Here is a 22,733-nt window from a genome sequence, read left to right on the forward strand (position 1 = left end):
TATTTATTTATTTATTTTTTAAACATTTATTTATTTTTGAGACAGAAAGAGACAGAGCATGAACAGGGGAGGGACAGAAAGAGAGGGAGACACAGAATCTGAAACAGGCTCCAGGCTCTGAGCTGTCAGCACAGAGCCCGACGCGGGGCTCGAACTCACGGACCGTGAGATCGTGACCTGAGCCGAAGTCGGCCGCTTAACCGGCTGAGCCACCCAGGCGCCCTGAAAATTAGACATTTTAAAGAATATGATATGGAAATTCTAGAAATCGTATATCCTCCTCTTTCCAGTGTTTGTTGCTGTTTGTTTGTTTAATGACTTTCCTGAATTAATTTTGTAAAGTGTATATTTTTTGTCATGTGTGGCCATTGATATCACCAAGTGATTGAACTGAGATTTCATTTGCCAGGGAGTTCTGTGTGCATGTTGGACACACCTTCAAGAATGTGGTAAACAGTTTACAACTCTGCCTTAGCCTTCACTTTTTGCTTGCACAAAGCCTCAAGGTCAGCCAGAGGTGAGATATTAGGGCCTTCTCAGGTCTTTCTTGAGTAGGTACACAGCCCTACTTGTGAATGTGGCTTTCTACACTCCCAGGAATATATGGAAGATTTTCAATGCCCCCTAGGGTCATCTTATTTCCCAGATTAACCTTTTAAGTATTTTGGTCAGCTTCTTGTTTATATTAACTATTATCACTGCCTCAGGTAGCTGCAAAGTTGAATAATTGCTGATAATTATTTTTGACAAATTCCCCAAGAGAAAAATTGTTTGCAGTGAGTGAACTCCCAAATTCCTCACACTATATTTCCAGGAAACTTCCAGATAGGTCAGATAACAGCATTTCTCTGGGGGTGGGGCTTTTGGGAAACTCCAAACCCTTTCTCCCTTCTCCATGGTACTGTGGTTGTGAGGCTGTTGGTTTTCAAGACTACTGTATATCTTTTTTTTTAATTTTATTTTTTTAAATTTACATCCAAATTAGTTAGCATATAGTGCAACAATGATTTCAGGAGTAGATTCCTTAGTGCCCCTTACCCATTTAACCCATCCCCCCTCCCACAACCCCTCCAGTAACCCTCAGTTTGTTCTCCATATTTATGAGTCTCTTCTGTTTTGTCCCCCTCCCTGTTTTTCTTGAATAAGGGACAATGGAATTTGGGCAATTCAATGTAATCACAAAGCTTGGTTCTTATTGACAGTAATTTTCTTAAATAAACACTCCTTGGATTTTGCAAGTTTTTGGTTAATTTCCAAGGTTCTGATAAAGTTTATATTTATTTACATTTTTTTTCCAGTTTCTCATTGCTTTTATGGAGGAAAAGTTTTGTTTTTTTTCCAGATCATTACTCTACCTTTCCCATTGACATCTAAGACTTTTCCTTAAAACACAAAATAGTAACACTTTCATTTAGTAGATAAATAGCGTAATATCAACAAGCAAACATTCACAAAAAAGTATTCACCCACAGTTCTACCCACTTAACACATCAAATATATATTTTTTCCATTTCTTGCCCAGTGACATGAATACTTTTGGTACTATTACAACCATAGTCTAGATTTACTCTTATATTCTCCTTTTGTTATTTTTCATAAATCCACTTTTTTCTTGTGCTGCTTCATACTTTATAGAATGAACATTTTAATTATTAACATTCTATCAACTTTATTATGTACAGTAGTAATTTTATCATCTTTAGTTTTTGATCATTTAGGAGTTTTCAACTTCCCAATATTGTAAATAAGGCTACTTATACTATAAACACGTAGCTTACTGTTTAAAAAATATGTCTTTAGGATAAATTCTGTTTGGTGATGTTTTCTATCCAAGGCTACATTTTATGCCTCAAGTTATTTTCAAAAAGATTGTGCTAACTTAAATTTCCACCAATAATATATGTGTTTCTTTACATCCTTTACAACATTGGCCGTTATTAGTTTTTAATGTTAATAAATAATATAAAAATGTATTAAAATTATTACTGAGGTTGAACAAACTTTTATGTTTGCTTCATTTTATGTGAGTTTTCTTTTTTTTTAATTTTATTTAAATCCAAGTTAGTTAATATATAGTGTAATAATGGTTTCAGGAGTAGAATTTAGTGATTCATCACTTACATTTAGCACCCTGTGCTCATCCCATCAGGTGCCTTCCTTAATGCCTGTCACCCATTTAGCCCATGCCACAACCCAGCACCCCTCCAGCAAGCCTCAGTTTGTTTTCTGTATTTAAGAGCTCCTTCTCGGGGCGCCTGGGTGGCACAGTCGGTTAAGAGTCCGACTTCAGCCAGGTCACGATCTCGCGGTCTGTGAGTTCGAGCCCCGCGTCAGGCTCTGGGCTGATGGCTCAGAGCCTGGAGCCTGTTTCTGATTCTGTGTCTCCCTCTCTCTCTGCCCCTCCCCCGTTCATGCTCTGTCTCTCTCTGTCCCAAAAATAAATAAAAACGTTGAAAAAAAAAAATTTAAAAAAAGAGCTCCTTCTCTGTTTTTATCTTATTTTTCCTTTTCTTACACTATGTTCATCTGTTTTGTTTCTTAAATTTTATACAGGAGTGAAATCATAGGATGCATCTTTCTCTGACTTATTTTGCTTAGCATAAGACATTCTAGTTCGATCCACATTGTTGAAAATGGCAAGATTTCATTCTTTTTGATCCTTGAGTAATATTCCATTGTGTGTGTGTGTGTGTGTGTGTGTGTGTGTGTGTGTGTGTGTGTGTATCTTTATCCATTTATCAGTCAATGGACATTTTGGCTCTTTCCATAATTTGGCTATTGTTGATAGCACTGCTCTACACATTGGGGTGCATGTGCCCCTTTGAATCAGCATTTTTGTATCCTTTGGATAAATACCTAGTAGTACAATTACTGGGTTGTAGGTTAGCTCTATTTTTAACTTTTTGAGGAACCTCCATATTGTTTTCCAGAGTGGTCGTACCTGTTTGCATTCCCAGCAGCAGTGCAAAAGTGTTCCCTTTTCTCCGCATACTCACCAATATCTGTTGTTTCCTGTGTTGTTAATTTTAGCCATCTGACAGGTGTGAGGTGGTATCTCAATTGTGGTTTTGATTTGTATTTCCCTGATGATGAATGATGTTGAGCATCTTTTCATGTGTTTGTTGGCCATCTGGATGTCTTCTTTGGAAAACTGTTCATGTCTTCTGCCCATGTTTTCACTGGATTATGTGTTTTTTGGATGTTGAGTTTGATAAGTTCTTTATGGATTTTGGGTACTAATCCTTTATCTGATATGTCATTTGCAAATATCTTCTCCCATTCTGTCGGTTGCCTTTTAGTTTTGTTGATTGTTTCCTTCACCTTGCAGAAGCTTTTTATCTTGATGAGGTCTCAGTAGTTCATTTTTGCTTTTGTTTCCCTTGCCTCGGGAGACATGTCTAGTAAGAAGTTGCTGTAACCAAGGTCAAAGAGCTTGCTGCTGGTTTTCTCCTCCAGGATTTTGGTGGCTTCCTGTCTTGCATTTAGGTCTTTCATCCATTTTGAGTTTATTTTGTGTATGGTGTAAGAAAGTGGTCCGAGTTCATTTTTCTGTATGTTGCTGTCCAGTTCTCCCAACACCATTTGCTGGAGAGACTGTCTTTATTCCATTGGATATTCTTCCCTGCTTTGTCAGAGGAGTTGGCTATAGATTTGTGGGTCCTTTTATGGCTTCTGTATTCTATTACTTTGATCTATGTGTCTGTTTTTGTGCCAGTACCACACTGTCTTGATGATTACAGCTTTGTACTACAGTTTGAAGTCTGGAACTGTGATGCCGCCAGCTTTGGTTTTCTTTTTCAACATTACTTTTGCTATTTGGGGTGTTTTCTGGTTCCTTAAAAACTTTAGAATGGAAAAAAAAAAAAAAAAAAAACAAACTTTAGAATGGTTTGTTCTAGCTCTGTTAAGAATGTTAGTGTTATTTTGACAGGGATTTCATTGAATGTGTGATTGCTTTGGGTGGTATCAACATTTTAACAATATTTGTTCTTTTGATCCACGAGCATGGAATGTTTTTCCATTTCTTTGTGTCTTCTTTATTTCTTTCATAAGCTTTCTATAGTTTTCAGTGTATAGTTCTTTTATCTCTTTGGTTAGGTTTATTCCTGAGTATTTTATGGTTTTAGGTGCAATTGTAAATGGGATGGATTCCTTGATTTCTCTTTCTGCTGCTTCATTATTGGTGTGTGGAAATGCAACTGATTTCTGTACATTGATTTTATATCCTGCAGCTTTGCTGAACTCATGGATCAGTTCTAGCAGCTTTGGGCAGAGCCTTTCAGGTTTTCCATGTAGTGTATCATCATATCATCTGCGAAGAGTGAAAGTTTGACTTCTTCCTTGCCAATTTGGATGATGCCTTTTATTTCTTTATGTTGTTTGATTTACTGAGGCTAGAACGTCCAACACTATGTTGAATAACAGTGGTAATAGTGGACACCCTTTTCATGTTCCTGACCTTAAGGGGAAAGCTCTCAGTTTTTCCCCATTGAGGATAATATTAGCTGTGGGTTTTCATATATGGCCTTTGTGATCTTGAGGTGTGTTCCTTCTACCCTGACTTTCTTGAGGGTTTTTATCAAGAAAGGATGCTATATTTTGTCAAATGCTTTTTCTGCATCTATTGAGAGGATCATGTGGTTCTTACCCTTTCTTTTATTAATGTGATGTATCATGTTAATTGATTTGTAGATATTGAACCACCACCACAGCCAAGGAATAAATCCCACTTGATCATGGTGAATAATGCTTTTAATGTGTTGTTGGATTTGGTGGGCTAGTATCATGTTGAGAATTTTTGCATCCATGTTCATCAGGGAGATTGGCCTGTAATTCTTCTTTTTAGTGGGGTCTTTGTCGGGTTTTGGAATACCAAGGTAATGCTGTCCTCATAGAATGAGTTTGGAAGTTTTCCTTCCATTTCTTTTCTTTTTTTTTTTCTTTCTTTTTTTTTAGAATAGCTTCAAAAGAATAGGTATTAACTCTTCCTTGAATGTTTGGTAGAATTCCCCTGGGAAGTCATCCAGCCCTGGACTCTTGTTTGTTGGGAGATTTTTAATTACTGATTCAGTTAGTTTACTGATTATGGGTCTGTTCAAATTTTCTTTAAATTTTTTTTAATGTTTATTTATTTTTGAGAGAAAGAGAGATAGAGAGGGAGACAGAGGATCTGAAGCAGGCTCTGTGCTGACAGCAGACAGCCTGATGCTGGGCTCGAACTCACAAACCATGAGATCATGACAGGTGCCAAAGTTAGGCGCTTAACTGACTGAGTCACCTAAGTGCCCCCTCAAATTTTCTACTTCTTCCTGTTTCAGTTTTGGTAGTTTGTGTTTCTAGGAATATGTCCATTTCTTCCATATTGACAATTTGTTGGCATATTAATTGCTCATAATGTTCTTTTTTATTGTTTGTATTTCTACAGTGTTGATTGTAATCTTTCCTCTTTCATTCATTATTTGGGTCCTTTTTCTTTTTGATAAATCTGGCTAGAGGTTTATCAATTCTGTTAATTTTTTCAAGGAAACAGCTCCTAGTTTTGTTGATCTGTTCTATTGTTTTTTCGATTTCCATATCATTGATTTCTGCTCTAATCTTTATTATTTCCCTTCTTCTGCTGGTTTTGGGCTTCATTTGCTATTTTTTCCCAGATCTTTCAGTTGTGTGGCTAGGTTGTGTTTTTGAGACCTTTCTTCCTTCTTTTTTTTTTTTTTTTTTAAATTTTTTTTTCAACGTTTTTTATTTATTTTTGGGACAGAGAGAGACAGAGCATGAACGGGGGAGGGGCAGAGAGAGAGGGAGACACAGAATCGGAAACAGGCTCCAGGCTCCGAGCCATCAGCCCAGAGCCTGACGCGGGGCTCGAACTCACAGACCGCGAGATCGTGACCTGGCTGAAGTCGGACGCTTAACCGACTGCGCCACCCAGGCGCCCCCTTTCTTTCTTCTTTAGGAAGGCCTGGATTGCTATGTACTTCCTCCTTAGACTGCCTTTGCTGCTTCCAGAGGTTTTGGACTGTTGTGTTTTCGTTTTCATTGGCTTCCATATACTTTTTAATTTCCTTTTTAATTTCTTGGTTAAGCCATTCATTCTTTAGTAGGATGTTCTTTAACCTCCAAGAATTTGTGGTCTTTCCAAATTTTTTCTTGTGATTGATTTCAAGTTTCATAGTTTTGTGGTCTGAAAATATGCATGATATGATATTGATCTTTCTGTACTTGTTGAGGGCTGATTTGTGACCTAGTATGTGATCTATTCTGATCTATTCTGGAGAGTATTCCATGTGTACTGGGAAGAATGTGAATTCTACTTTAGGATGAAATGTTCTGAATATATCTATTAAGTCCATCAGGTGCAGTGTGTCATTAAAAGCCATTGTTTCCTTGTTGATTTTCTGCTTAGATGATCTGTCCATTGCTGTAAGTGGGATGTTAAAGTCCCCTACTGTTATGGTATTATTATCAATGAGTTTCTTTCTGTTTGCGCTAATTAATTTATATATTTGGGTGTTCCAAGTTGGGGTCATATATATTAATTTTTTTTTCAACGTTTATTTATTTTTGGGACAGAGAGAGACAGAGCGTGAACGGGGGAGGGGCAGAGAGAGAGGGAGACACAGAATCTGAAACAGGCTCCAGGCTCTGAGCCATCAGCCCAGAGCCTGACGCGGGGCTCGAACTCATGGACCGCGAGATCGTGACCTGGCTGAAGTTGGACGCCCAACCGACTGCGCCACCCAGGCGCCCCGGGGTCATATATATTTACAATTGTTAGATCTTCTTGGTGGATAGACCCCTTAATTATGACATAATACACTTCATCTCTTCTTACAGGCTTTGTTTTAATATCTAGTTTGTCTGATGAAATATGGCTACTCTGGCTTTCCTTTGAAATCCATTATATTATACGTGAATTTTCAATTTTAATTTAATTCTTTAAAAAAATTTTTATTTATTTATTTTTTTAAATGTTTATTTATTTTTGAGACAGAGAGAGACAGAGCATGCACTGAGCATGGGAGGGGCAGAGAGAGAGGGAGACACAGAATCGGAAGCAGGCTCCAGGCTCTGAGCTGCCAGCACAGTCTGATATGGGGCTCAAACCCATGAATCATAAGATCATGACCTGAACCAAAGTTGGACTCCTAACTGACTGAGCAACCCAGGGATCCCATGAAATTTCTATTCTTGTGGTCCTAAAAGTGCTATAACTATTCCATGAATAATTACTGATATTTTCTTCACTTCTGAAAAATCAATTAAGATTGTCATATAGAAATTTATCAAGTTGAAGCCACTTTTAAATTGCTTTCTTAACATTAAAATGTCTCTTAACCTTTGTCATAATGTTTAGAAGAACCAAATGACATCTTTTTTTAATCTTAGAAATCACGTTATCCCTTTTAATGTTTCTTTTCTTTTTTTAGTATAATTTATCGCCAAATTGGCTAACATACAGTGTGTGCAGTGTGCTCTTGATTTTGGGGGTAGATTCCTGTGGTTCATCGCTTACATACAACACCCAGTGCTCATCCCAACAAGTGCTCTCCTCAATGCCCATCACCCATTTAGAAGCCGATAATGTTAGGGCACCTGGGTGGCTCAGTTGGTTAAGTGTCTGACTTTGGCTCAGGTCATGATCTCACAGTTTGTGGGTTCGAGTCCTGTGTCAGGCTCTGCACTGGTGGTGAAAAGTCTGCTTGGGATTTTCTCTCTCTCCCTCTCTCTGCCCCTTACCCACTTGTGCTCTCTCTCCCTCTCAAAAAAATGAATAAACTTAAAAAAAAAAGAAGCTGGTAATGTTATAGCTTTCAGATATTCTCAGAAAAATCTCATCTAACTACAGCCACAATTTAAAGCATCAATTTGCTTTTATCAATGTGTTAAATTATATTATACATTGTTTCTTGAGGAAATGTATTTTAAAAGATAAATAGTTAATATTCAAGCGGACATTTATTTATTTATTTATTTATTTATTTATTTTAATGTTTATTTATTTTTGAGAGAGAGAGAGAGAGAAACAGAGTGTAAGCCAGGAAGGCACAGAGAGTGAGGGAGACACGGAATTGGAAGCAGGCTCTAGGCTCTGAGCTCTCAGCGCAGAACCTAACATGGGGCTCAAACCCATGAACCACAAGATCATGACTTGATCCCAAGTTTGATGCCTAACCAACTGAGCCACCCAGAGCAAACTTTTAGAATGCACCACTTTACAAGCTCAGATCTTATTTAGTGATTGTACAAATGAAAACGTTACCTTTTCTACAAATTCTACAACATTGTTTTTTCCTTACAACCTAATCTGATTTTTGCTTTCTTCCCCAGTTTAAGGCCAGTCCTCCTGCTGTGACTTTCAAACTAACTGGAGAGACAGATGGCATATTTCAGATACAACCAGATGGACTTTTGTATCATAACAAAGCCCTGGATAGAGAAATAAGAGCTGTTCACAAACTCCAGGTGAATTGAAACCAGACAAAGGAATCTAACTCCAACCTCTCTGAACATCTTTTATCTTAGAAGAATCACTGGCACCTGCATTTCTTTCACAGAATCCTGTTACGGCTCTCTTGACATTAATGTCATGCTTTGCAAACCTCATTTGTCAATTTTTTACCAACTACAAAGGGATACCCCTTTGGGTATGGCAAAGATACCCTTTTCTTCAGGCTTTTTAACCAGAGTAACCCAATTTAAATTGCCAAGGCCCTCAGAAAGCATTGCTTGCCCAAGCATGGCCATGCTCAAGTACCTGGATCAAAACCAAGCCAACCCTTCTCTGATATTCCACTGGTATCTTCCTTTGGTTGTTGTGTGGGTTCTGGATCCACAGAGAAGGCAGCATCAGTGCTAGGACAGACCTCCTGTGGGCCTTGCAAGAAGCAGAAGTAACCAGTGGTCAAAGGATGACCAAAGATAACTTCTCCCTCTTTGTCCTCCTTAGTTTTTCATGGTTTGTAGCTGAATACATGGGAATGGCAGAGAGCTAATTGTAGGGAAAAAAAAGAACAAGCAAAAGCTTCCTGTCTGGTAACTTCTATTGGCTTTGCAGGTTGACCACTAAAACGCTCTGTAAGAGGACATGGCACTTCCACAGCCTTAAGGGTCAAAGTGTTCTTATCTAACTGACTCCAACTATTTAGAAAAGAAGCACATCCAGTGTCCAGTATACCCTACTGCTGGAAGAACAAAGTCATGATTAGCCAGATTTAACTGATAGGGTCCCTGTTTTATTACCTCCCAATATAGGGCTTTTATGGGTGTCTTTCACCCCTATAGTCACAAGGCTATTGGATCTTTGACCTCCAATTTCCTTCAACTGACTTTTGAGTGTGTGTATGAAGTTCAGACTCATCACAGTGGTTTCCTTTTCCTTTCTACATCAGGTCTCCACCCTGGATGCTTATGGAGCCACAGTGGAGGGCCCAGTTCCCATCACCATAGAAGTGAAGGACATCAATGACAATCGACCCACATTTCTCCAGCCAAACTATGAAGGCTCAGTAAGACAGAATTCTCGTCCAGGTAAAAGGCAGGAGTCTGGAGATATTTATGGAAAGGTAGAAGAATACCAGGCAGAAGGAGCAGATTTGTATGGCTAACAGCTGCGGCTATCACTCATTAAGCACTTCCTGTCATATTTAAATTTCACAACAGTCATCTAGGAGTTAGTTTATTATCTCCATTGCTCTAAGACATGATTTCTCAGCTTCGGCACTACTAACATCTTGGACCTGATAATTCTCTTTTTGTCAGGGGCTGTTCTGTGCATGTTAGGATGTTTAGCAGCATCCCTGCCATCTACTCACCAGATGCTGTTAGCAACCCCTCTCCCCAAGCTGTGACAATAAAGATGCCTTCAGACATTGCCAAATGTCACCTGGGGGACAAAATCTCTCCAGTTGAGAACTATGATTCTAGAATGAGCTTTAGAACACCTTAGAGCTGGGAGCACCTGGGTGACTCAGTTGGTTGAGCATCTGACTCCTGGTTTTGGCTCGGGTCATGAGTTCATGGTTCGTGGGTTCAAGCCCCATGTTAGGTTCTGCACTGGCAGTGCAGGAGCCTGCTTGGGACTCTCTCTCTCTGCCCCTTTCTGTCTACCCCTCCCCCACTTGCTCTCTGTCTGTCTCTCTCTCAAAACAAACAAACAAACAAACAAACAAAAAACTATATAAAAAAAGAATACCTTAGAGCTCTAAGACACTCAAGAATACTCTAGGGAAGTGAGCTCAGTCTCTTACATTCTCCCAGAAATCTACACGCTTATGGTCACTACTGGCTCCCAGTTCTTTTTCTTCTCTTACTTGCAACTCCTGCTTATAGTCCATCCCTTCACTATGCTTCTACCCTTCATTTACGTTAAAGCCCCTCATCAAGGCATTATTGAAGATTTGGGGAGATGAAGGAGCATTATATCATAATATGAATATGAAGAAAACAAATGTGAATATTAGACTTCTGAGTTTTCATAAAGACTCTTGGCCATTTCCACCAACTCAATGTCAAGTTTCCCTCTGTGTTACTTAATCTTGTATCTCTTTCTTCAGTGCCACTTCTAGTAACTCAGGAAGAACATTTCTTCCACTTTATCATGTGCAGCAATTTCACTTTCTGTCCCTGAGACCACAACCAAAGACTCACTTATGAATTCTGCTAAATAAGAATCTTCTTTTTTTTTAATTAAAAAAATTTTTTTTAATGTTTTATTTATTTTTGAGACAGAGAGAGACAGAGCATGAGCAGGGGAGGGACAGAGAGAGAGGGAGACACAGAATCGGAAGCAGGCTCCAGGCTCTGAGCTGTCAGCACAGAGCCCGACGCGGGGCTTGAACCCACAAACTGTGAGATCATGACCTGAGCCAAAGTCGGACGCTTAACCAAATGAGCCACCCAGGCATCCCAAGAATCTTCTAAGTCTTACCCTTTCTCTCTTCACCAATAGGTTCTTCTAGATCAGTGGTTCCCAAAATTTTTGGTCTCAGGGCTCCTGTGTTCTTTTAAAAATTATTAACAACTCCAAAAATCTTTTGAATATGTGGATTATATCCAGTGATGTGCTGGTAAATGTTTAATAGCTATCTTTCTGAGGCGAGAAGCCCTGATTTGTAACATTTTCCAATTTCTGTGGTATCAATACTCCCAACATGGCTTATTTTAAGGTACCAGTGGTGTTAATAATTGGTTCACAAAGTTTCTGGAAATTCAACCATTGGCTTTCAAGAGCTGGCTCTAGGACATCACTGATTACCAGTATTTACCATATTAGGAATTTAAAAAATTAACTCACTGTAAGTAATAATAAACATATTTTAATGAAAATAGCTATTTTTAAGGACAAAAGGAATTATTAAGAATAGCTTTGTTTTAATCTTTGCACATCTTTTTAATAACTGGATTAATTAACTGAAAGCAGTTGGATTCTTGTGTCCTTTTCTGCACCCATTCTGTTGCTATAGGCTGTTTTAGTTGAAGCATATGAAGAAAAACTGGCCCCACACAGATATGCAGTTGGAGAAGGGAGGAGTATTGTAATAGCATCCTCAGATAACTGTGGATATTCTTTGATACTACACCAGAACTCAACAAGTGGTGGTTTCTTAAAGGCTGGTGACAATGTGAAACCTGAAACTATACCAAAGCTTTTTTTTTGATACTCCTTTATGCTAAAATCCATCAAATTATCTTGTCCTTGACTGGATCTTTTACATGTGCATGACTCCATCAAACCTAAAATAATCTCAAAGACCCCTACAAGTCCCTGGACCATACTTCAAGAAACCCCATCCTAGGGGAAGGAAGCAGAGTAAAGATATATTTCCCCACTGGTATAAATTATGGCACCTTCCCCCATCCTATCTCTGCCTCTTAGAAGATAAAAGTGGCTATGGTTGGTTTGGATTTCAGTTAACATATTTTTCCTCTCTGGATATGTTTTGTTAAACAGGAAAACCCTTCATGTATGTCAATGCTACAGACCTGGATGACCCAACTACTCCCAATGGTCAGCTTATTTATGAAATTATCATCCAGCTTCCCAAGATCAATGATGTCATGTACTTTCAGATCAACAACAAAACAGGGGCAATTTCCCTTACCCTAGAAGGTAAGTCAAATGATGCCCTCATAAGACTGAGTCAGGAAGAGGGACCTAGATCTGTGTTACCGTTGGAGACATTTCCTTTTCTCTTCTCTCCTACTTCTCATAGGATCTCGGGAATTGGATCCCATTAAGAATCCTTCCTACAGACTGGTGGTCTCAGTGAAGGACATGGGAGGCCAGAATGATCATTCCTTCAGTGACAGCACATCTGTGAACATTATGGTGAAGGAGAATATTTGGAAAGCACCAGAGCCTGTGGAGATTGTAGAAAACTCAACTGATCCTCACCCCATCAAAATCACTCAGGTAGTGCCCAAGGAATGTCTCCAGACTATGAGATAACTTTTTTTTAAGTTTATTTATTTATTTTTGAGAGGGAAAGGGGAAGAGGGAGAGAGGGAGAGAGAGAGAGCACGCAAGCAAGGGACACAAACACAGACATGGACACAGAATCTGAAGCAGGCTCCAGGCTTTGAGCTGTCAGCGCAGAGCCTGACACAGGGCTTGAACCCACAAACTTCAAGGTCATGACTTGAGCCTAAGTTGGATGCTCAACCAACTGAGCCACCCAGGCACCCCTCAAGACAATGAGATAAATGGCCTCACTTTGTAGAGGCCCTCTGTCATGGTCTTCACTGATATATTTATTGGGTACATTTTTACGTAGCATAATTATAAAACAAACTAAATAGACAAAGTCTCTGGCCCTGAGTCTCTGGAGTTTATTAGTTTATTATCATGGGTAAACCCTGGACTTTACCAACTTGGATTCAGATGCACGCACATACACACACACACACAAGCTTTAAAAAAGAATTGTACTCACCTTCCCTTCCAAGTAGATACTACTAATATACATGATTTGAATAGGAGTTGCAAATATTTTTGAAAGACTGCTTCTTATTCTTGTGAGAAAATCTCTATCCAATAGACTCATCCCATCATAGACTGAGGGACAGACACAGGACTGGCCAAGAGTAGGAGTCAAGTAGGCAACCTGTACTCTTGGAGACCACCCTCCTGCGACTCCATCTCCTATATGTGCCTCTACTCTTCATTCAAATGTCCCCCCTCTTCCCACCTCTGTGGTTGGTGCTCTTACCCTGGGTCCCCTCCTACCTTAGATCCTGGAAATCCACCTTCAGGTCCACCCAGATCTGATATTTTCTGTAAGATCAGGGGGTTCCTTGACGTGAAAACTGTGGGTTAGTGAGAGAGCACTAGATTTTGAAGCAGATAACCAAAACCACATGCCTCCTCCATTATTTTCATGACTGATCATGAATAAGCCATTTAACCCCTCTGAGCCCCAGCTCCTCTTCAATAAAATGGGGATAATAATACCTCTCTTGTTGTTGTGAAGAGTAATTCAGCAACAGTATTTGTGAACATGGATAAAAGGTTTCAATATTATGAGTCTCAGTCTGTAGTTCCCCTAAGATATTTTTCTGAATGATGTTGTTAGGGGTCCTGGAATGGCCCATCCCATCATACCTATTGTCAATCTTAAAAGGATTTTTATTTATTGAAATATTGAATTAATGAACTTCACCTTCGGGGTGAAAAAAAAGAATGAAAGCAAGAGATATTCTGCTCTATCAGCTAAGAAAATGTGTCAGGACTCACAGCCATGCAAATTTCAGACTTGGGGCCTTTACTAAAGTCTTATTTATTATGTAGGTTATCCCCACAAGGACTTAGAAATGCTAAAAAGAGCACACATGTTTATTTGTTCTCAGGGCTGTCAATGTAAAGAAATTCGAGGTGCTGCACCTAATTCCCAGGCCTGGGGAAAGTGCTTTGGGTGTCTTGAGACCCAGGAAGAAGAGTAGAGGGAACAGCTCAAGAGAAAAGAAGACAGACTGAATTTTTAGGACACAAGGGGAGCTCTCTTAGAACCAAGAACATGGTCTTTGGCTTGACAGGAGGGTGGTGTTTAAATAGCTAACAAGGGGCAAGGGTGGTTCCTTGATACCCTTTCCAAGCTGGTCTGAGAGAATAGTTTAGTCTGGAAATTTCTCATAGCCATAGAGAAATTTCTCATAGCCATAGACATTGTGCCCTGGTTTCCTCACTTATAAAATGGGTATCATAGTCTCTACCTCTCCACCTCATGGGACTTTTTGAAAATTTAATGAAATCGTACATAAGAGTGTTTAGAATTGTGTCTGGCATGTGGCAGATCCTCTGTAGGTGTTATTACAAGTATTAGAATGTCAGAGAGGCCAGGCTGTGTCTCTAGCAAGTTGACTGATCTTACCATTCAGTTTATTTTTTGCCAAGTTGTTTACGAACAACACTAGGACTTGGCAGTTATTCTTGTCTTTGGAGTCTCTAAGACTAAATATTTAGGGGATGAATGTGCTTTATTTATGTACTATTTGTCTTACTTAAATAATGGCATGGAGAAGAGTTTAGAGTGTCTCCTATTGCTTTTATCATCGCCATTGTTGAGTTTCAGAAACTTGTCCTATGTCATGGATTTGTTCTCAGATAGTACCAGCTGCAAAGTACATTTTGTTTCTTGAACTAATGTTTCATGGATATGAAGTCTCCATGGTCAGACCTCCAAAGGAGCAACCCACAAATTCTTTAAAGATTCACAAAGACCTGCTTTAGAGAAGAAAAACACCCTGTGTGCTTTTTTTGAGCAATGTAACTTGGTTAAACAAGAAAACAAAAGGCTTAATTTTGGTTGAGTATGAAGTAGTTCTAGTAAAACACAGACATAAAAACAAGATCGTCAGAAATTTCAAATTGAAAACCGGAAAATTGTTTATTCCTTTCCGGTTCTCTTGGTCCTGATCTATCTTTTCTCGCAATTCACCCTGGGCCCTGTAGGTGCAGTGGAATGAGCCAGGTGCACAATACTCCTTAGTTGAAAAGGAGAAGCTGTCAACTTTACCATTTTCAATTGACCAGGAAGGAGGTATTTATGTGACTCAGCCCTTGGACCGTGAAGAAAAGGATTCGGTGAGTAAGTCTGGGAGGAGTTTCACAGATAGCAAGACGGAGTCCAGTGCCTACAGACAACTAAATGCAGAATCGATTTTACATAAAAACAACGACAACCAGAGCCCCAAACCGTGTTCTGGACCCCAGTATATTATTTCTCTCAAAGACATGAGAGCACGCCCACAGATCCAACTCATTTCATTTTTCTTCGTCTTCCAGCTCTAAGCAAATTGAAAATAAAGGGGTAAACCCAAGCTGTTTCCTCTGCCTTTTAAAGGGGATGATGAAGGAGTCCTGTCTTAACACTGATCTTCCTGTTGTAGTATGTTTTTTATGCCGTGGCAAAGGATGAGATGGGAAAACCGCTTGCCTTCCCAGTGGAAATTCGTGTAAAAGTGAAAGACATTAATGATAATCCACCTACATGTCCATCTGCGGTGACCGTATTTGAGGTCCAGGAGAATGAAGATATAGGTAAGAAAAGAGAGCTGTTCGAAGCTGTGTAACTCTCCACCATATATTACCTCTGTAAGCCCTTTCTCCTCTCTACCAGGTGGTGGGTGGGCAGATAAGCCTGGTCGGGGATCGGTTGTCCATGTCCAACACAGCGCAGAGATTGAATACACTTTGGACTCCCATAGGTACAGTATTTTGGCTCAAACGTATGTGGGTGGTGCTCTGAAACTGGAGCTTTTATGACTACGACCACCACTATATTGCTACTACTACTACCCATTTACTACTACCAACTACCCCTATTATCATAACCATTTATGGATGCCAGGATCCTGTATACATATATAAGGTTATCTCATGTACAAGGTTGTCCCATCAATTCTTATTTGCCCTTCTGACAATCCAATAAAATCTTGTCAAACTTGCTAAATGATTTAAATAATCATTTACATCCAATGTCAGATACCTTACAATAAGTAAGCACTACGAATGCAAGTTGGCTTTTGACCCTTGATTCTCCCTCTCTAGGAATCAAATAATTGTTCAGGAAGATGGTAAATGAAGCTCAAGTCCTACCTATTTTTGTCCTTTCGTTCTCAATTTGCTTTGTTTCTTTTCACTGTGTTGAATGATGGCTTTGGTTTTGTACAGAGGACAACTGCTAGGAGAACATTATGATGTCTGGGGCTTTTTTTTAGCTTTATTTATTTTTAGAGAGGAAGAGAAAGAGCACATGCATGGGAGGGGCAGAGAAAGAGGGGGAGAGAATCCCAAGCAGGCTCTGTGCTGTTAGCATGGAACCCAATGCGGAGCTCAAATTCACAAACCACAAGATCATGACCTGAGCTGAAACCAAGAGTTGGATGCTTAACTGACTGAGCCACCCGGGTACCCCTGATTTCTGGGAGTTTTAGGACTTCCCTGGATTTGGCACAATGCTTGTCTATTACCCCATGGTAATGAGCTCATTGGTTGAACAGGCTGGCATTTCTTTCTTTCTTTCTTTCTTTCTTTCTTTCTTTCTTTCTTTCTTTCTTTCTTCCTTCCTTCCTTCCTTCCTTCCTTCCTTCCTTCCTTCCTTCCTTCCTTCCCTCCTTTCTTTCTTTCTTTCTTTCTTTCTTTCTTTCTTTCTTTCTTCTTCCTTTCTTTCTTCCTTTCTTTTTAATTTTATTTTTTTAATTTACATTCAAATTAGTTAGCATCTAATGCAACAATGATTTCAGGAGTAGATTCCTTAATGCTCCTTACCCATTTAGCCCATCCCGCCTCCCCCAACCCATCCAGTAACCCTCAGTTTGTTCTCCATATTTAAGAGTCTCTTATGTTTTTGTCCCCCTCCCTGTTTTTATATTATTTTTGCTCCCCTTCCCTTATGTTCATCTGTTCTGTGTCTTAAAGTCCTCATATGAGTGAAGTCATATGATATTTATCTTTCTCTGACTGACTAATTTCACTTAGCATAATACCCTCTAGTTTCATCCACATAGTTGCAAATGGCAATATTTCATTCTTTTTGATTGCTGAGTAATACTCCATTGTATATATATACCACATCTTCTTTATCCACTCATCCATCAATGGACATTTGGGCTCTTTCCATACTTTGGCTATTGTTGATAGTGCTGCCATAAACATTGGGGTGCCTGTGTCCCTTCAAAACAGCACACCTGTATCCCTTGGATAAATACCTAGTAGTGCAATTGCTGGGTCATAGGGTAGTTCTATGTTTAATTTTTTGAGGAACCTCCACTGTTTTCCAGAGTGACTGCACCAGTTTGCATTCCCACCAGCAGTGCAAAAGAGATCCTCTTTCTCGGCATCCTTGCCAAAGTCTGTTGTTGCCTGAGTTGTTAATGTTAGCCATTCTGACAGATGTAAGGTGGTATCTCATTGTGGTTTTGATTTGTATTTCCCTAAAAGATACTGTCTTTAAATTTTATTTATTGAAATAAAATTGTTGTTGCCTGAGTTGTTAATGTTAGCCATTCTGACAGGTGTAAGGTTGTATCTCATGGTGGTTTTGATTTGTATTTCCCTGATGATGAGTGATGTTGAGCAGTTTTTCATGTGTCGGTTGGCCATCTGGATGTCTTTGGAGAAGTGTCTATTCATGTCTTTTGCCCGTTTCCTCACTAGATTATTTGTTTTTTGGGTGTTGCGTTTGATAAGTTCTGTATAGATTTTGGATACTAACCCTTTATCCGATATGTCGTTTGCAAATATCTTCTCCCATTCCATCAGTTGCCTTTTGATTTTGCTGATTGTTTCCTTTGCTGTGCAGAAGGTTTTTATTTTGATGAAGTCCCAATAGTTCATTTTTGCTTTTGTTTCCCTGCCTCTGGAGAAATGTTGAGTAAGAAGTTGCTGCAGCCGAGGTCAAAGAGGTTTTTGCTTGCTTTCTTCTTGAGGATTTGGATGACTTCTTGTCTTACGTTTAGGTCTTTCATCCATTTTGAGTTTATTTTTGTGTATGGTGTAAGATAGTGGTCCAGGTTCATTTTTCTGCATGTCGCTCTCCAGTTTTCCCAGCACCATTGCTGAAGAGACCATCTTTATCCCATTGGATATTCTTTCCTGCTTTGTCAAAGATTAGTTGGCCATACGTTTGTGGGTCCATTTCTGGGTTCTCTATTCTGTTCCATTGATCTGAGTGTCTGTTTTTGTGCCACAGGCTGGCATTTCTTGAAATGTTTTTGTCTGTTGTTTTGTGCAAGATTAGACTGCCACTCCTAGGGCCTTGCTGTCCTTGTAAGCAGACCCTCCTATACCTTGTGGACCTTCTTACCATTTTCTTTTGATCTCTCTACTCTTCTTGCTACACATTTTTGGCACAGTGGGTGCCGTTCTGGCAGCTTGATGAGTACTGCTCCTGTGGCTTATTTGCTCACTGCTCATAGTTTTGTTTTGTTTTTTTCTTTTCTTGCTGTCAGGAGTCCTATATAGGTTACCTATTGTCTGTGTGTTCTGCTCAGGTCCTCTTTTTTTCATTTATTCTAATTCTTGCTGCAGTAGGAAGGGTTAAATGACAGCTTGAAGGATTTTAGTTAATTATAAGGAAGAATCTTCCAACAGTGACAGTTGTGTAAGAACGAAATGTATTACAATAGCCAAGAAATACTTGTGGCATCACCCTTTTTGAAAACCTCCCAAATTTCTGGTCTGTGATGCTAAATGAAGGTAGAGGATCTTTGAATAACTTTCCAGATGATCACTCAAGTTTTTTTGTTTAGGGCTTAACATTTAGTGTATTAGTTGTCTATTGCTACATAACAAATGTCCCCCAAACTTCACAGTTTCAAACAAATATTTATTATATCAAAGATTCTGTGAGTCAGGAATCAGAGTGTAGCTCAGTTGGGTACCTTTGATTCAGAGGAGAAGCTTGGGTGTGGGGAGCAGTGAGAGCTTGAAAAATGGTGACCAAGATGAAAGTCAGTATTTTTATAATCTAATCCCTGAGGTGACATCCATCATTTTACCATATTCCATTCATTAGAAGGGAGTCACTAGGCCCAACCCACATTCAAGAGGTGGGGGTTACACCAGGGCATTAATATGGGAGAGGTCATTGGGAACAATTTTAAAAGCTGCCTACCTTTGGGAAGAGGATAGTACTAGCTTTCTGAGACTGGTGAAGAACTCACTGTCGGTAGAATAAACTGTTCAGGGGCCCAGGGGATATTTGCTTCTCTAAAGGTGAGAATTTATTTTGTAGCTATATTTCACAAGGTTTCAAATGGTGGATGTAATGGGCCAGGAATTCTTCTAAATCAGCACAGATTGAGTCTGTTCTCTATATTTAGCCTAAACAAAGATTTAGTATCTTTAGTGTCTTTTATTAGCCAAAATCTCATAGGACTCATGTCCCTAAGTTTTAGCAATGCCAATATTAATTCTGAAATCCCACTCGTTACCAAGTTCTATGTGCTCATACAGGAAATTTCGTTTCTCGTAAAAGGCCCACCTCCCTGCCCCACCTGCCTAAACTATTTCTGAGTGTCCCAAGAGATGCTGTATATACCTCTGAATCAATTCAGGCTGCCACCTGCCCCTGGCCTTTGTCACTCAGAGACATGGCCCTCCTTTTACTTCTGGCCCACCCAAAACGTTCTCTGCTCCCACTAAGTAGCATCCTCTGCTGGAATTTCCCCAGTCACTGATGTTGATAGTCCTCATTGTGACTCTGACAGCTGGAATTTTCCTGTGGGGTAGGAGAAGAACAGTGTCCTCTGTGTTACACTTACTTGCTGAGAGGAAAGGTCCAAGGCAGGGCTGCTCAGACCTGTGACAAAGGATCACAGAATTTAGTAAGATACTCTTTCATTCCAACACACATATTTTTAAGGGCAGATGTATGCCACAAAGGTGACTTGGTTATAATGGACTCAGAAATAGCAGCTACTTCCATATTAGATAAATATTTGCCTATGCCCTGTAGATCATAATGCCCCCTCCCCAGCCCATGAGACACATCTACATGTGTCTGGTTCCATTATAGACAAAACATACATACTTCTCTACCTCTCCTGTCAAAAAAAAAAAAGAAATCTATAAATTTCCATGTAAGTCAGTTGATGCAAATTGATTGGGGAAGGGGTGAAACTTAACTCCACAACTGGGATGTATTCAAATTTTAGCCCCAAGGTGGAACTTTTACTGCATGTTGAGAAACCCACAGTTCTCGTTTCACAGAGCAAGACGATCCAGAACCTATTAGAACTCACTCAGAACTAGAGGGAGCAGTGAGTCATAGCCTCTGACTTCTGGAACTCCCTGGACCAAAACACTCACCAGCATAAAATACATGGGGCTATAAACTGCACCAAGGTGGGGGATGTGTGCCTGTTCTTTGCCCTGTGTTATCTTTGGGGTGGGTTCAGTCTCTGCAACCAATGCATAAAGTTGCTTAGAAGCAAGCCACAGTTGGCTCAGCCTTGTTTCGTTACACCATTTGTCTTGTCTATTAGTGTCCAAGGGGGGCCATAACAAATGACCACAAAGTTGGTGCCTTCAAACAACAGAAATGTATTCTCTCACAGTTCTGGAGGCTAGAAGTCTAAAATCAAGGTGCCAGCCATGAGAGAATTCTTTCTTGCCTCTTCTAGCTTCTGTTGGTTCCTGGCATTCCTTGACTGCTTAAGGCATCACTCTAGTATTTGCCTCCTCCTTCACGTGGCCACCTCCTCTGTGTGTGTCTTTGTCTTCTCTTCTTCTAATAAGAACAGCAATCACTGGATTTAGTCTACTCTAAATTCAGGATGATTTCATCTCAAGATCCTTAACTAATTACATCTGCAAAGACTCTATTTCCAAATAAGGTCACATTTGAGGTTTCAGGTGGACATGAATTTTTGTAGGACACTATTTGTTATGGGCTGAATTGTGTCCCCCCTAAAATGCATATGGTGAAATCCTCAGTATGTCAAAGGAGAAATATTATTTAGAACTAGGTTCATTAAAGAGGTAGTTAAGTTGAAATGCTTCCATTAGTGTGGGTCTTAATGAATGGTGTCATTCTAAGAAGAGAAAATCTGGACTCGGACATGTACAGAGGACTGGCCATGTGAAGACTGGACATGGGAAGACGGCCATCTGGAAACCAAGGAGAGAAGTCTTAGAACCAGCCAACCCTGCTAACATCTTGATCTCAGATCTTTAGCCTTCAGAAACTGTGAGAAAATAAAGTTCTGTTGCTAAATCTATCCAACCTGTGGTACTTTGTTATGCTGGCCCTGTCAGACTAATATACTGCTCGATGTACTACACTATGGAAAGAGTGAGAAGAACCAAATAAATCTAAGAACTTTAGTCTGCTACTCAAAGTTATTTACAGCACTTTCTAGGAAACTGCTTATCCAGTGAAACCCTTTTTAATACAGTAGATTAAATAGAGCCTGTAATGGATGGATTCCCTTTATTCCTTCTCCACAGGTAGCAATATTGGGACTTTTATTGGCCATGACATGGATGAAGAAAATACTGCCAACAGTGTTTTAGTATACAAAATTGTGGATCAAATTCCCAAACTTCCCAAGGAAGGACTCTTCCTGGTCCAAACCTACTCGGGAGTGGTCCAGTTGGCTGGGCAGTCCTTGAAGAAGCAAGTCACTCCGCAGTACAATTTGACAATAGAGGTGTCTGACAAAGGTTAGTATCATGTTCACTGTCAAAAGTGAAATACTGTTTTCCTTCCAGTTGCGATTTGTTAAGCTGCTCTAATGCCTGGGTGTATTACAGAATGCCATTTGAGAGTTCTTCCTTCCTTTATAAAACACACATGGAACATAGCGGGAGTTGGCCCAACATGGTAAAGGCCAGAGTTACATACAGTTCAGGCATCAGAACCATTAGACCACAATACAAACCTAACCTTGAATGGAGGAGAGAAGGAAAGAAGGCTGGTGGGAGTACCGTAGAGCATTAAGAGTAAAAAAAAAAAAAAAAAGAAAAGAAAAAGGAAAAAATGAGAAGTTGGCCAAGGTCATTGAGGAGTCCAAGGTTAGCCATCAAAAGAGTCTATGATCTCCTTGAACATGCCTGCCTTGGCATGCCTGCCTTGCTCGGTCACTGGTTGGGGCAGCCCATGGGAAGTGAGGCCTCAGTGCAAACATACTGATGGATTTCAAAGCACAGCAGCGGGGCCATTGTCAATTAAGTTCCCTGTTGTTGGAAGTCAGCAAGGCACGTTCTCATGGCTGCTGTGATCACGAACCAGCCTGTTAATTGTATTTTTCTATTCTCCCTTTCAGACTCCAAGGACTCTATTGTATGAAAGTGGGGGAGCAATACACTTGGGGGAGTTCTGTTTTCTCTCAGCTTCCAGTTGGCCGTGTGACATCACCAGGAGACATTGTTCCTTATTCCCGTACAATTTCAAAGCAAGTGGTTCTTAATCTTTGTCGGTCCCAGGACCCTTTGAAACTCTGATGAAAACGGTGCATTCTCTAAGAAAAGCACACATTTTCAGACAAGTGTGCAGAGACATACAAAAACACATGTATTCATAGCCAGATTTATTTGAGGGGCACACACACTCCTAGGTTAAGAATCTTTCTTTGAGTTAACTAGCACCGAATGTCACACAACCAATGGTTCAGTAACTGTTGAGCTAGGAGTCATAGATCATATAGGCACAGAGGAGAAGAGAGCATCATTTGACACCACTCTTCACCTTCCCCCCTTTATATGGATATTGATATACTGAAGAGAATTAGGG

At 39.8% G+C, this 22,733-nt stretch overlaps 1 protein-coding gene across 2 annotated transcripts in view; it reads left to right on the forward strand.

Annotated features, from left to right (window-relative positions):
• CDH17 (cadherin 17) overlaps nt 1-22,733 on the forward strand; it is an 83,118-nt gene that overhangs the window by 31,617 nt on the left and 28,768 nt on the right. For both annotated transcript variants that reach the window (XM_086695028.1, XM_025922731.2), the window contains exons 4-10: nt 8,329-8,463; nt 9,390-9,528; nt 11,951-12,109; nt 12,213-12,412; nt 14,948-15,079; nt 15,385-15,535; nt 21,449-21,664. In XM_086695028.1, coding sequence (XP_086551154.1) covers nt 8,329-8,463; nt 9,390-9,528; nt 11,951-12,109; nt 12,213-12,412; nt 14,948-15,079; nt 15,385-15,535; nt 21,449-21,664 — 1,132 coding nt within the window. The remainder of the gene's footprint in view (nt 1-8,328; nt 8,464-9,389; nt 9,529-11,950; nt 12,110-12,212; nt 12,413-14,947; nt 15,080-15,384; nt 15,536-21,448; nt 21,665-22,733) is intronic.

This window comes from Puma concolor, chromosome F2, assembly GCF_028749965.1.
Source record: "Puma concolor isolate L17-30 chromosome F2, mPumCon1.1.hap2, whole genome shotgun sequence".
Lineage (NCBI taxonomy): Eukaryota > Metazoa > Chordata > Mammalia > Carnivora > Felidae > Puma > Puma concolor.